The 13100-nt window shown below is 37.5% G+C and overlaps 1 protein-coding gene across 10 annotated transcripts in view; it reads right to left on the reverse strand.

Annotated features, from left to right (window-relative positions):
• Nucleotides 1-13100, reverse strand: part of ANAPC10 (anaphase promoting complex subunit 10) — a 343652-nt gene that overhangs the window by 298215 nt on the left and 32337 nt on the right. For 2 of the 10 annotated variants that reach the window (XR_002438187.1, XM_021395472.1), the window contains exon 6: nt 11892-12027. The exons of 6 other annotated variants lie outside the window; for them this stretch is intronic. Coding sequence is in view for 1 of the 4 variants with exons in the window: in XM_021395467.1 (XP_021251142.1) it covers nt 11797-12027 (231 nt within the window). In the remaining 3 variants the exon portion in view is untranslated. Of the gene's footprint in view, nt 1-11645; nt 12028-13100 lie in introns of those variants that run through there. 2 more of the 10 variants (XM_021395467.1, XM_021395474.1) reach the window with 2 other exon arrangements.

The raw sequence follows: 13100 nt of genomic DNA on the forward strand, positions 1-13100 counted from the left end.
TGTCAGACTGCCCCTCTGCTGCCATCTGTCACACAGCAACAACATGTAAAGGAATATCAGTGGGAAGGTTCAACCTCTACTGCCATACCACCACCATCTGCCTCTGATGATGTGAGCCAACATAATAAAAAGGGTGGCACTACTTTTGTAGCAACCCTAAATGTTCAAGTGCATACTTGGTTTGCCTCATAAACCTAATGATTAACAGATTTTTTTTGCTCCTAATGCATATTCAATTGAGTTATTATTAGTTTCAAAGCTGTTTGGAACTTATTCTTCTAATTATCCCTTGTGCTCTTATTACTAACCCTAATCTGTCAGACTTTATTTTCTAATTTAAACAAAACTTCAGCTTCTGGAGAAACGGCTCTTCAGAAGCTTCCCGTAGACTGTTTCATGTGGTTCTCTTCCTACTCCTTCCCCCCGCCCCCCTCTTTTTTTTTTTTTTTTAAGATGTTATATATGTATTTGCTTTGGAGATTTAAATATTACGTCTACAAAATATCTCCACAACATCCACAGAGACAATTATCCTAGCTTTTTTTTTTTTTTAGCACTTTTAGAAAGAGGTATTTTAGTCCTCTTATCTTACTCCTACCTAATACACTCTCCTGAAACTAAATAGAATATCAGTGGATTTGTTTGCTTTTCTTTATCCTGTACAAAGTCTGCTCAATGGTAAATGCTTTGATTCTTGTCCATGCATCCTAGTAGAGGAAGATGTAAAATACTGATGAAATCTCCAGTGCCCATCTTATTTTCCTCTCTTTTCAGATTGCTCTGATGCTGATGTCTATAATAAAATAACAGACGTGGGGCTGAGTGCATCAGCGTTGTATGTATATATATATATGTATATATACACACACATTTTTTTCTAGTACTAACTCAACCATCCTCTAGATGGGACTAGGAGTTAAGATCTACAGCTCCCTTCTTTTGGAAAGAAGTGTAGAGAATAAAATGGCAGCATGAAGAAAACAAAACATGAATGGATTCAAAGCCATTTTCGCATTTCCACATTCCACCTGAATGCAGGTGCTGATAGACCTCTGTGTCACCTGGAGCTGCTGACAAAGGGCCACAAGTCAGGTCACAGAGAACTAGCCACTGCAAACCACAAGAACACTACAGTTAAATTGACTGTGCTTAATTTCTAGTACCAGATTGCTCTTCCATGTATGTTTGAAATAAGAAATCACCATTTACGAAGAGACTGTCTTGAGGTAGTACTCATCTCAAGCTACCCATTCAGATTCGTTCAGGTCACAGGGGCTAACAGAAAATGGATGGGGCAAACTTTCTATGCCTTACCCATCTTTAAGGGAGAACTGCCTTTTTGGTGGTGGTGGTCGTTGTTGTGGGTTTTATATTGTTGAGTGTTTCAGGATCAACAAAGTACAAAACGACTCCTTACGATCAAGTGAGTTTTTCCTCAAGGACTTCTTTGTCTTCACTAGAAGTGCTTGATTTAGAATGAGGATACACAGGATTTACACACTCCTGGTAACTCCCCTAATTTCTAGCATTCAGTCTTGTATGTGAAGGCCAGATAAAGTATTTAGAGGTTAGTTACACTGAGAAAATATAGATGACTGGAAGATGTATCTAGCAGAAGAACCCTGAATGGAAGATGACACTGGCTTCTGAACAGAATGGAGACACTATATAGCTGTTATAGCTATATAACAGGAAATAAGAACCATCCATCTGCCCATAAAGGTCTGCAGTAATAAGGGCAAGCCTGGGGTGAAAACATTTCACTTGGTTTCAAAAGCTAGGAGGAAAAAAAAAGTGAGAGAGAAAAGAAGGGGAAAAAAAAGAAAATTTTAATAATGGCAGAGCTCGAAAAACAAGAGCATGTGTCCAGCTCACAGAAGTAGTTGAGGAGAACTGGGAAGGAGACACGTACTTTGTTTCTTATCATACAGATTGCATATTAGGGAAGATTTGCAGCATGGTGCTACAGCTCTTAGGTTAAAATAAGAGTCCTAGCTCTGCAAGTGCTTCTCTAGCATACATTCACGGTGTAAGCTACAAACAATCATAAAAGAACTGAGACATTTCCAATACAAATGGCCCTGACAGACTATACCTATATAGGGTTACTTCAACTAGTCTGAAGAAGCAAATAAATTACTTCAAAAATTCTTTGGCCCTATAAACCCCAAACAAAACAGCTCTTTTACAGTACTGAAGCTTAACAGACTTATTTTACATTTTAAAAAATTGTTTCAACACAGTTTTATCTAGTCCAAAGGAAATACAGACAAGAATTACACCCATGAAATTGGCCACTTACAGAGAACGATTTCAAACTAAATGGGAAGGTCTATACAAAGTGACAAAGTATTTGCCAAGAAAACAGTATTTGGTGAAACCCGAAACATTAGCCAGGGTTAATTCCCCCCACAAATCTCTTCTCAGTTTCTCAGAACTTAGCCAAATTGTAACTCTTTCAGCTGAAATTTCCCATAGCAGCTGTTTGCCTTAGACTGAATTTATTTTGGAAAACTTCAGCCAAAATTATTCAGCCATTTCAGAGAAATACTCTCACCACCTTTTATTTGGAAACTTTTACCGCTCTAGTACTTCACAGTGGGATTTCTGAAATTAGAGGGGAAAGGAAGGAGAATAGAGAATATACCTAAATACCCATTAATGAAAGCCTGCCTGACTTTGGTCAAGACTTAAAATGTGCACACCCCACAGAACAATCCTGAACGTAATCTAGTGTGAAACTATAAGACAAAGTCAAAATTTCACTACAGAATACCTGGAAGCAGCTGACTATCCTTGGGCTGGGCTAACGAAATTCAGACAAATCTCTCCCCTGTGTTCTTAATAATCCCATTATCTTGCTACTTCAGTGGGATGGAGAGAGAGCTGACAGGCAGAATGCATATTACTGGTAGGAAACATGTGGTCTTAGCTGGGACTAGCAAGGAAAAGAAGTCGTCTTCAGGATCACGAGCGAAAAAACTGGGCAGATTAGGGGATTTGGGGGCAAAGATATGAAAAAACAGGTATTGAGTGAGAAAATCTGTAACCAATAGGATGCTTCAACAGTGAATGTGGGAAGGGGAAGAGAAATGAAAGGGTAAAAAAAGGCTGAGGTGGAAAAGTAAATCTGACTGCGGACTGTACCCAGTGTGAAGACTGGGAAGGAAACAAGTGCTGTAAACCAGAAGAATTCAGAAACAACAACTGAAGCAAGAAATCTAGGGCTCAGCCCCAGTAGCCAGAGAAACGGACTAGACTGAAAGAAAGCTTTTGTTCCACATGTAAACGTATTATGCTGATTTATTTCGAATGTTTTAAATTTTTTTTAAACAGGCCATCTCTTTAGTGGAATGGAACAGCTGATGCCTCTTCCAGGTGTTATTCTTGTGTTATACTATTCTTACTCTAGAGGCACAACATTTTTCCCCACTCAAATTGTTCTAGAATGTTTATCCCTATAGCTTTAACACTTCAATAACAGTACTGAATTTGTCTTCACAAAACTCTAAAGTTACAGTTTGATATTTTTGGACAGACAAAGGCACTAAGAAACAGCAATGACTTCTGTTGTATCAGCTGCACCACTCAGCTTGGTGTCATCAGCAAACCTGCTGAGGGTGCATCTGATCCTATCATATGTCATTGATGAAAATGTTAAAAAGTACCAGTCCCAAGACAGACCACTGGGGGACACTGCTCATTACAGGCCTCCACCTGGGCATAGAGCCATTGACCACAACCCTCTGGCTGCAAACTTTCAAGCAATTCCTTCTCCATTGACTAGTCTACCCTTCCAATCCATTTGTCTCCAATTTAGGGATAAGGATGTGGTGGGGTACCATGTCAAAGGCCTTGCACAAGTCCAGGTGGATGACATCAGTTGCCCTCCCTTTGTCCACCAAGACTATCGCTTCAGCACAGAAGGCCACCATATTGGTCAGGCACAACCTTCCCTGGGTGAAGCCATGCTGGCTGTCTCAGATCACTCCGCCATCCCTCATGTGCCTTAACGCGACTTCCAGATGATCTGCTTCATGATCTTCCCAGGCACAGAGGTGAGGCTCACCAACCTGTAGTTACCCAAGTCCTCCTTCCTCCTGTTCTTGTAAATGGGAATTATGTTTCCCTTTTTCCAGTCTCCAGGAATATCACCTTACAGCCATGACTTCTCAAATATGATGGGAAGCGGCTCAGCAACCACATAAGCCAGCTCCCTTAGGACCCTGGGATGCACATCATCCAGTCCCATGAACTTGTACACATCCAGTCTCAAGAGCAGGTCTTGGACTTGCCCCACCCTTACAATGGGGGGAGTTTGTTCCCCTAGTTCCTACCTAGATGTTCAAGTTAAGGGATGCGACGTACAGGGATGCAAGAATCCTGGCTGAAGACTGAAGACACAAGAGTGAAGACTGAGGCAAAGAACTCACTGAGTACCTCAGCCTTCCCCATATCTGTTGCAGCCAGTTCTCCTTTCTCATTCAGCAGAGGAGGTACGCTCTCTTTGGCCGGTCTCTTCTGACCTATAGAATACCTTCTCGTTGTTTTTAACATTGCACACTAAGTCCAGTTGGCAGACCATGCCTTGGCTTTCCTAGTATCATCTCTAAGTCCAGACAACATCCCTGTATCCCTCCCAGGTGACACTCTCTTGCTTCCACTGCCTGTACAAGTGATAGGACAAGGAGGAATGATTTTAAAATAAAAGAGGGGAGATTTAGGTTAGATGTTAGGAATAAATTCTTTATTCAAAAGGTGGTGAGGCACTGGACAGGTTGCCCAGAGAAACTGTAGATTCCCTGTCCCTGGAGGCATTCAAGGCCAGGTTGGATGGGGCTCTGGGCAGCTTAATCTAGTGGGTGGCAACCAGACTACAGCAGGGAGTTGGAACTGGATGGTCCTTCAGGTCCCTTCCAATCTAAGCCATTCTACAAAACTTCAGGACAAAACTATGGAAAATTTTTAAATGGAACAGCTATTATCGATCTTGTTTGGTCAATTCTCTAAGTTAGATATTAACCAGTAACACCTATTTTCTAATACTCAAGAAACCTAGACAACTCCTTTCACTATATATTCATTTTCCTTTAGTAGTATCTTCAGTTAGAAGAACGAGGTTTTCCATTATAAATCTCAATCTGATTGAATTAGCTGCATTTATATTAGCTTTATTAATTTTTTATTAAAATAAAAAAAAATCAATTATCAAAGATCATTCCTCCAAAGAATGAATTGATAGAAACTAGAGAATTAATTCTTGTTCTTACTAGTTTAGCTTTAGTAAACAAAATCAATTCAAGGAACTGCATAAGCCTCCATATAGTTCAGTCAGTGAGGTTTTTATTAATCTATAATATCAGAATCTCTACAGAGCCCAAACCAAGTGCTTTTCTTTCTCAGATTTCGTTAGTCCAACTGCCAAACTCCAGTTCAATCTAGTAAAAATGAGAAGTCACACTGCCAGCTTTAGATACAGCAAAAAGCAAGACTACCGCAACCACCCTGAGAAAATGAGAAAGTTAATAAAAATAAAAAACACCACACTACCTCAGCTGCTATATCTCAGTCATCAACAGGCTTTACAGAAAATGGGGGGGGAAGACAAACAGTTGACAATATAATGCTTAGAGGCCTCTTTAGCTAACGTAACTAGAAAAAAAAATCTATAGTCATAAGCCATCTCATAACTTTACTGGTGCAGAGCTCTGGTGACAGCATTTTACTTGAGGATTTTTACACTCTGAATTTAAAACTCAAGTGCCATCCCGCATGTGCCTAGAACGTACTCCCTAAAGAAGTTTTGTATATTGAAATTACTTGAAAAATATTCAAAACTGCTGAAGGTTGGCCTGTTTTTATCTATAAAACTGGGAAGTCACTGATACTATTTAAATTACTTGAATTTAAGTATTAGAAATTGGCTTAACCATTCCCTACTTTAATTAACAGTGGTAGTTCACTTCAGCGGGGTCAGAGTTCAGATGTTCAATGTCTTCTGTGATCCCATACTTACTTTCTCATTTGATACATAATTATGTCTTGATTATATCCTCTAGCAACAGTCAGTATTAGCATCATTTTCACTACTTGATTCCCCCCCCCCCCCCCCATTAAACCAAACTATGCTAATACTGTTTACTAGCTGCAAAGAAACACTTATTCTTTGGTGCAAATGGAAAAAAATCTCAGACAACTTAGGGTGATGTAAAGCAGCTTGTTGAAATATCAACCTGGAAATGCAGCAAACATCTCATGAAGGATTACTTAAAACTTACTTCATGAATATGTCTAACAATGGCTTACACAGTTTAATAAAAGCACCTTAACACCTTTCAAATCTAGAACAGAACATTTACTACAAACCAGCAGCAGACCACCCAACATCTTTTCCTGAAAGCCTCAGTAATCTCATCTTTTGGGGGTAGCATACGAACTCTCAGTATTATTTTAATTTCATTTAAATTTTTATCCTATGTTCCAGCAAAAACCTATGGCATTTAACGAAGCAATTAAAACAACGTGTAGTTAAAGTATTAGGGAAAACAGCTACTATTGTGTATACCTAAGAAAGAACGCAAAGCATTCCTATAACCATTTGTTTTAATTACCATTTATTCCTAAATTGTCATTGTATGTAAGAGTCCAAAGTGAATAAACAAGTGAATAAACAAGTTAGGCTCTCAAAGCATGACATTGTACTGTACGCGGTTGCCACGTATTCTTCAGAATCCCAAGCTTACATGTTCCCATTTAAGTAAGCACATGCTGATGTCACTCTAGGCTCGCTCCAGTGATTCCAAAGACCACTGATGCATTTACTGAAGCTGCAAATCTGGATGGTATATGAAAGAAAAACGCTCACTGAAAATAACCTCCATGATTTATTCACATACCGAAGTACATAACCAAAATACCATAAGCAACGGCTAACTATTCTTTCACTTCAAGTTAGACTCCATATAGCAATGAGCTCTCACTTTGTATTACTAATCCAGATCCAGCCTGAAAATAAGAGTTATAAAAGAAACTACTATCCATTGCATCAGGATTTTCTGTGAAGTTAATTACTTTCTGACTCTATGTTTATAGCATTTAATGTGACTCATCTGTAATTACTACATCCCGTCTTTTTATCCTGATTTAGGGCATGTGGCACTCTGCTCTGTAGCTAACTCAGTTTACTTACCAAGGTGGGTAATAAATTGCTTGGGGACCAATTTTACTTGCAGTTTCAGAGTCAAAGATACTCTTACTGACTGTTTTGTGAAATGTGTAAATTCTTCTAAGCACTAGCACACTGCCTAGAAACCTGGCTCACTGCCTTAGATGAATTGATCACCCATCTTCCCAAGAATGGGTAGCTCTCCGTGGTCCTTCAGTTGCACCATTAGAAATGAGTTCATGCATTTTCACTTATCAGCACTAGTGAACTGGGCATCTGGTTCACCTTCTGTGTACATATCATTACAATCCTAAATCACGTTCAGTTGCTTCCCTTAAACTATTGTAACAGATGAAGAAAAGTCCTAGAGTAAGATTCCCTTCAGTGTTTGATACCTCTCATACTTTGTTTTTCTGAGAGTTAAAGGCTTAATGTGAACGATTTACATGCCAACTGTTCAATAAACACCATATCTAATAGTTTTAATGTTGAGTTATCAATGACTTGAATTATATCTCCAATCTCAGTGTGAAAGCACATGTGAAGTATTTTGCTGAAATTAGCATTATGTCATCAAGTTCAGAAAAAAAAGCAAATCTGTTGTTCATTTTTGACATTAGCCACAAGGAACTGTAAGTTAAATATTTTTAGGTACAGTCACAACAGGTCATTGTGGAAAAAGGTGCCATCATGGCTCTCTCTCCTCTTCCTAACAGCAATACTCCCACCATATTGTTCTCAAGAGCTTTACAGTGCTTGAGAAGCAAACTCACTGAACAACGTTGGTTCAGTTTTTTGGACAGTTGCTACTTTGTTAAAAATAATAATTTTAGAAGAATCTTCAGTTATTTGTCAGTTTGCTAAAAACAATGCTCCATATTCATTTCTAAAGAGAAGAGACAACCTGAACACACTGAAGACTACAGTACCTGTCTCCTTCCAAACAGGAACTAAAGCATGCGTGTCAGGAAAAATAAAGTAAAACTGCACTAAAAAGTAGTTATGATGTAAGATATTATTAAAGGATACCAAGGAAATTTATTTTTGAGACTAAGAAGGAAGTGAATATGAGAGGCAAGTATACTGAAGTAATATTATTCCCGTTCCCACCAAAAAAAACAAACACTGAAGAGAAATCAATGTCAAAATGGTTATAGTATTCCACCAGTACTATCTACACAAGATCCTAAGAATGTTTGTTTTTTTGTATGTTTTCACTATGATGATAACACATTCAGGCCTTTCTATAGGTTTGCAATCTTGGATCTCTAGCACACATTAGCAGTTAACTATAGTCTACAACACTCGATGTCTTTTAAAGAAGCATTTGGCCAGGTAATACACAAACTTTAACTAAAGTAACATTACAAGAACTTTCTGTTCTCAGAATCAGTCCTTGGAAAAATTCATTTGCTCAACAATTTTAGCGCTTCACCATGTAAATTTCCTTGTTTAAGTGATGAGATCCCAGAGAATTGTGTGTCAAAAAAAATGAGCAAGAAAAAAGTAGCAGCTACGCACAATACATGCATGGCAACTTCCAGCAATGTTTTGGCAGACCAGACTGCTTATTCTAATTGAAATGTATTAATACAGTACTTTGCATAAGTAGTACCTTATATTCAGACACAATCCTCTTGGATCTCATCACTTAAATCAACAGCCTTATGTGACTAAGCACCAGAAACGTTAAAACAAATGTTCTTTCATAGATATTAAATACCAATGCACTCTACAGTTGTTATGAAATAACACAAAAAAGATTTAAGATGGCTTTAGCATAGCCACCATATTTGTTTCCAGTAATACTGATTATTAAAGAGCAAGACAGGAACTGCAGTGAAGAGTTGGTATTTTTGTACTGCCTTTCAGGCAGTCATATTTTTTCCTGTCAGCAGCAGCTGAAGGGGTTACCAGTTGTACTCTCTCTTTTAATCTTCTCCCACCGTCATCATCATGACAACTCACTTTTCACTGTCATCTTACCACAGAGTACTGCTTTCTACCCAATACAAAAAATACATTTAATTTAAAAGGAGCAAGGATCTAGTGATTTCACAGATGCAGTTTAGAGAGCAGGCAGAGAAGCCTCTGTAAAAGTACAACTTTGAGAATGGTAACCACTGGCAATAAAGCAGAAACAAATTACTGGAATGTACAGCCTTAGTCTAGATCAGCTGTTGATAGAATAAAAGTAACTACAGCCTTAACCTTTAAAGAGCTTTCAACACCTTGCTGTCTACTAAAAGACTGCAAAAACATTACATAAGATTTTTTAAGTACAGTTCCCCTCCCCAGCACAAATCTTTGACAGCATCCAGTTTAATACACATACCACCATTTCTTATAGCAACTTAAACAGCCTTTCAATTTTAGAGTCGTGTAAGTAGTCAGGCTGATTTCAAGAATGACAAACAACTTAGTGTTTTGGATACAAATACTTGGTACCTCTTTCACATAGATGTAGGAGCCCTGAAAAAAAGCAAGACAAAAGATAGCTCTAAGGATCCATTCCTATTGAAGCAGGAAAAAAATAAGCAGAACAGTCCTTCTCAGCCCAAATTTGCTCTTAGTCTACTGGATAACATTGCTGATACTGTGCTACAAGGAATTTGACCTTGACTTCATCAGCCTAAAGAAGTGTGTTGTTTTAAAACATGTACCCTTAACTTGGACACATTTGATTGTTTAGACAACCCTTGAACTCCTATGCAAACCAGTCATCAGGACAGTTTATAATAAATGCATTTATGCTTACTTCAAGGATTGGTCTCTCGAACAGATGAGAAAATACATGTATATATTACTGAAGTATATAATACATTCTATACAGTAGGATAAGGGAATATTTTAAAATATTTCTTTGAATCAAAGTATTTTAACTGTTCCTAAACAGGATTTGGAATTACCACAGAATTATCAGTGGTAGAATCATGAGGAAGTGAAAGCGATGTGACAACATAAAGCTAGGATGGATAACTGCAACAACAATAAAAAAACCTAAACACCGAAAACCGTAGAAATACCTAACAACTAATTTTCCTCTCAATAATTTATCAAAGTAATTTTTTTTAGTCAAGATTAAAATACAAGTGGTACAACAAACGTACAACCTCTGCTTCAAATTAAGTGAACAGAAATGCACAACAACTCCCTAACACCATACAGTAAAATCCACAGAACTGAGGCATGGTAAAAAGTATCAGTTAAGGCAGCCTCTGCTGAACAGGAGCTCTATCATCTCTTATACAGAAAGGGTAAAATACCAGTATGATACTCTTGAAGACTGAATTGGCATTTAACAGAAAACTCAGGTTACTCACAGACTTCTCCACAAACATCATTATCAGACAATACTCATTTTACCTTCTTAAAGGCAGCAGAGTTCAGCCAAAGGACAAAACAGGTCAATAAACGTCAGCTTACTCCACTATAGTATATAAAGGATTTCAGGATTTCAACAGCAGAATTCTCATCCTTCTCTGTCAATCTTCCCATTTTCTGTGTCACCTCCTTTCTCCTCTGGAGGATGTTATGTCATTTTTTGACAAGATCCCATAAGAATTAGTCTTTCCTTACTCATAAGGAAAAATTTTCATTAGATTTCCTTCATTGTGATTAGTCCAAATTTACCATTAGCTTCTATGGTGCTCAGAAGAAAAACTGAGTTTGATCACTACTGAACACTTCAAAAATCCTTGTACTTTAACAGCCTACTTTTTAAAATACACTTCACTTTTTCTGAAAGGTAAAAGAATTAAATGTCTCAGGCTAATTACTAAAAGCGTCAAACATTCCTACTCATAGCAAATAGGTTAAGTACACATTTTCCTTGCAGTATTCTTTACTTTAATACACTTACATTAAAGGAGCTCCATGGTATTTGTCTACGCTTATCTTGTATTATATATTTGATTTTTCAGTATTTCAGGGACTGCACTGGACCTCTAGGTACAGTAGTAGCAGAAATGTTGTGCATTTCTAACTCTTCCTGTTTAGAACAGCCAGCATATATTTAGATAACCTGTACTCAGAAGTGTAGTATATTTATTGATGTCGACACAAAGACACTTGAAAAGATTTGTTTTTACTCATTTCATTATCATATACTTTGTAGTTACAAAGAAGGCTAAATCCATGGATAGTGATCATTAAAGCAAAAAAAAAGAAAAAAGAACAGTAACATAAACAAGGACAGACAACACTACCAGTACTGTGGTAATGCCTTTAAACCATGCTGTTCAGAAAGAATGCTCGTTAAAAGTATAGTTTATATGTAAAGGAATAAACAGTAGAACTATTACTCCCATGCATGGTCAAGGAGGAAAACATCTACGTGGCAAAAAATTGCTGTATCGAATCAATTTTGATTACAAGTCACAAACGCACTTTTTAAAACAATCCTGGTCCCCATCTCAGGTAGTGCAAGTACACCCAAAGACTCAGATCAAAAGTAATGAAAAGCCGCACACTAAAAAAATACTGTAATACCAGATTTTATTTCAAAATTGTACAATATAAATGTAAACATATAATTACACTGAAGTAAGCCTTGCTTTTTAAGTATTTGAATATTTTAACAACAATGCTGCCATCAAAAAGATGTCTTTATTATTTACCATTAGGAAATTTTACCTTATGGAGCGGTACATCATGAAATCAATTGTTGTACATCTAGGAAATTTACCAATAGAGCTCTCTTCCACTGGGGTGTACACTTTGATTTGTCTCATATGAGTGTCTCTTCCATTTTGGTGATTAGCTAGAACAGCTATCTGAATCATAAATGTGCGGATAGGCTTCTTATGGGTATCTGTTAAAGGAACATGAATCCAGCCGCTTGGTTCCACTAATTCAAGTTGCTGCCAAGAACAAGACAAAAAAGCAAAACATACAGGGACAGTTAATATAAACGATTACATATCAAACCTGTCTAGCACAGAATAGTTTTGCTGGTCAGATTTTAGTTACTTCTTCAAATCAATTTGAAGCAATATAATTGGATACTCACAGCTAATTTACTACTATGCAACTGGATATAAACTAATTTGTTTGACTATGGTGGTTTGCTTTTGCCTTTAGGAATCTGTTCTTAAATTTGTGCCTTCATCTTAAAACAATGAATATAGAATTGACTAAGAAGTCAAGCCAAAACATTGGATCTTGCTACTGAAGGACACTACTCAAAGATGACAGATAACATGCATTTTCAGATTTTATGAAGCTTAATCGAGGCACTCTGAACTAAAGTATGCCAGAATGACTTAGAAAAGAAACTAAAATCATATAAGCATTTTTTTCAGAATTCCTTAGGCTACAAAGGATAGTGAGAAGTAATAACAGGAAGGTGACAGAGGAAAAAATACAGGATAACTCAGAGTTCACCACGTAATCACCCATGCGTCAAGACAGATGCCTGGCTAAGTAATAATTATTGCACAGCCATTTAATCACATTCTAAGTCCATTTTGACTTTGCTTTCGCACAACAAACCAAGTGTAATATGCTTTTTTTTTAAATTCTAATCCTAAAGAAACCAACATCAAAGCAAATGAAGAATTGCATTTTGTTAACTCTAAGCCACATCACTAACATGTCAGCATACTAAAACCAAGCTAAAAGTTACACAGAAGCATGGTGTAAACCACATTGTTTAAAACTAGTTGCCCTACTTCAAAGCACAGCTCAAAGCACATATGGAGGAGCACACAAGCCACTGGAAGTCTTTTTCTAGGGGGAAGGGTGGGGGGTGAGAGAAATAAATCAGTTCTCCACAAGCAAGTGAACTTCACACAGCTAAACAGACTGCTGTTTTTAGCAGATGAGTTCTTGTGAAGAAGAGGTATGCCTTGGGCAGCTCAAAACTCTCATCCTTCTCCTGAACACACTGCATGACAAGAATCCCATCAAATACTTAAAACGACTTGCCTTTACT

Source organism: Numida meleagris, chromosome 4 (genome assembly GCF_002078875.1).
Source record: "Numida meleagris isolate 19003 breed g44 Domestic line chromosome 4, NumMel1.0, whole genome shotgun sequence".
NCBI classification, from domain to species: domain Eukaryota; kingdom Metazoa; phylum Chordata; class Aves; order Galliformes; family Numididae; genus Numida; species Numida meleagris.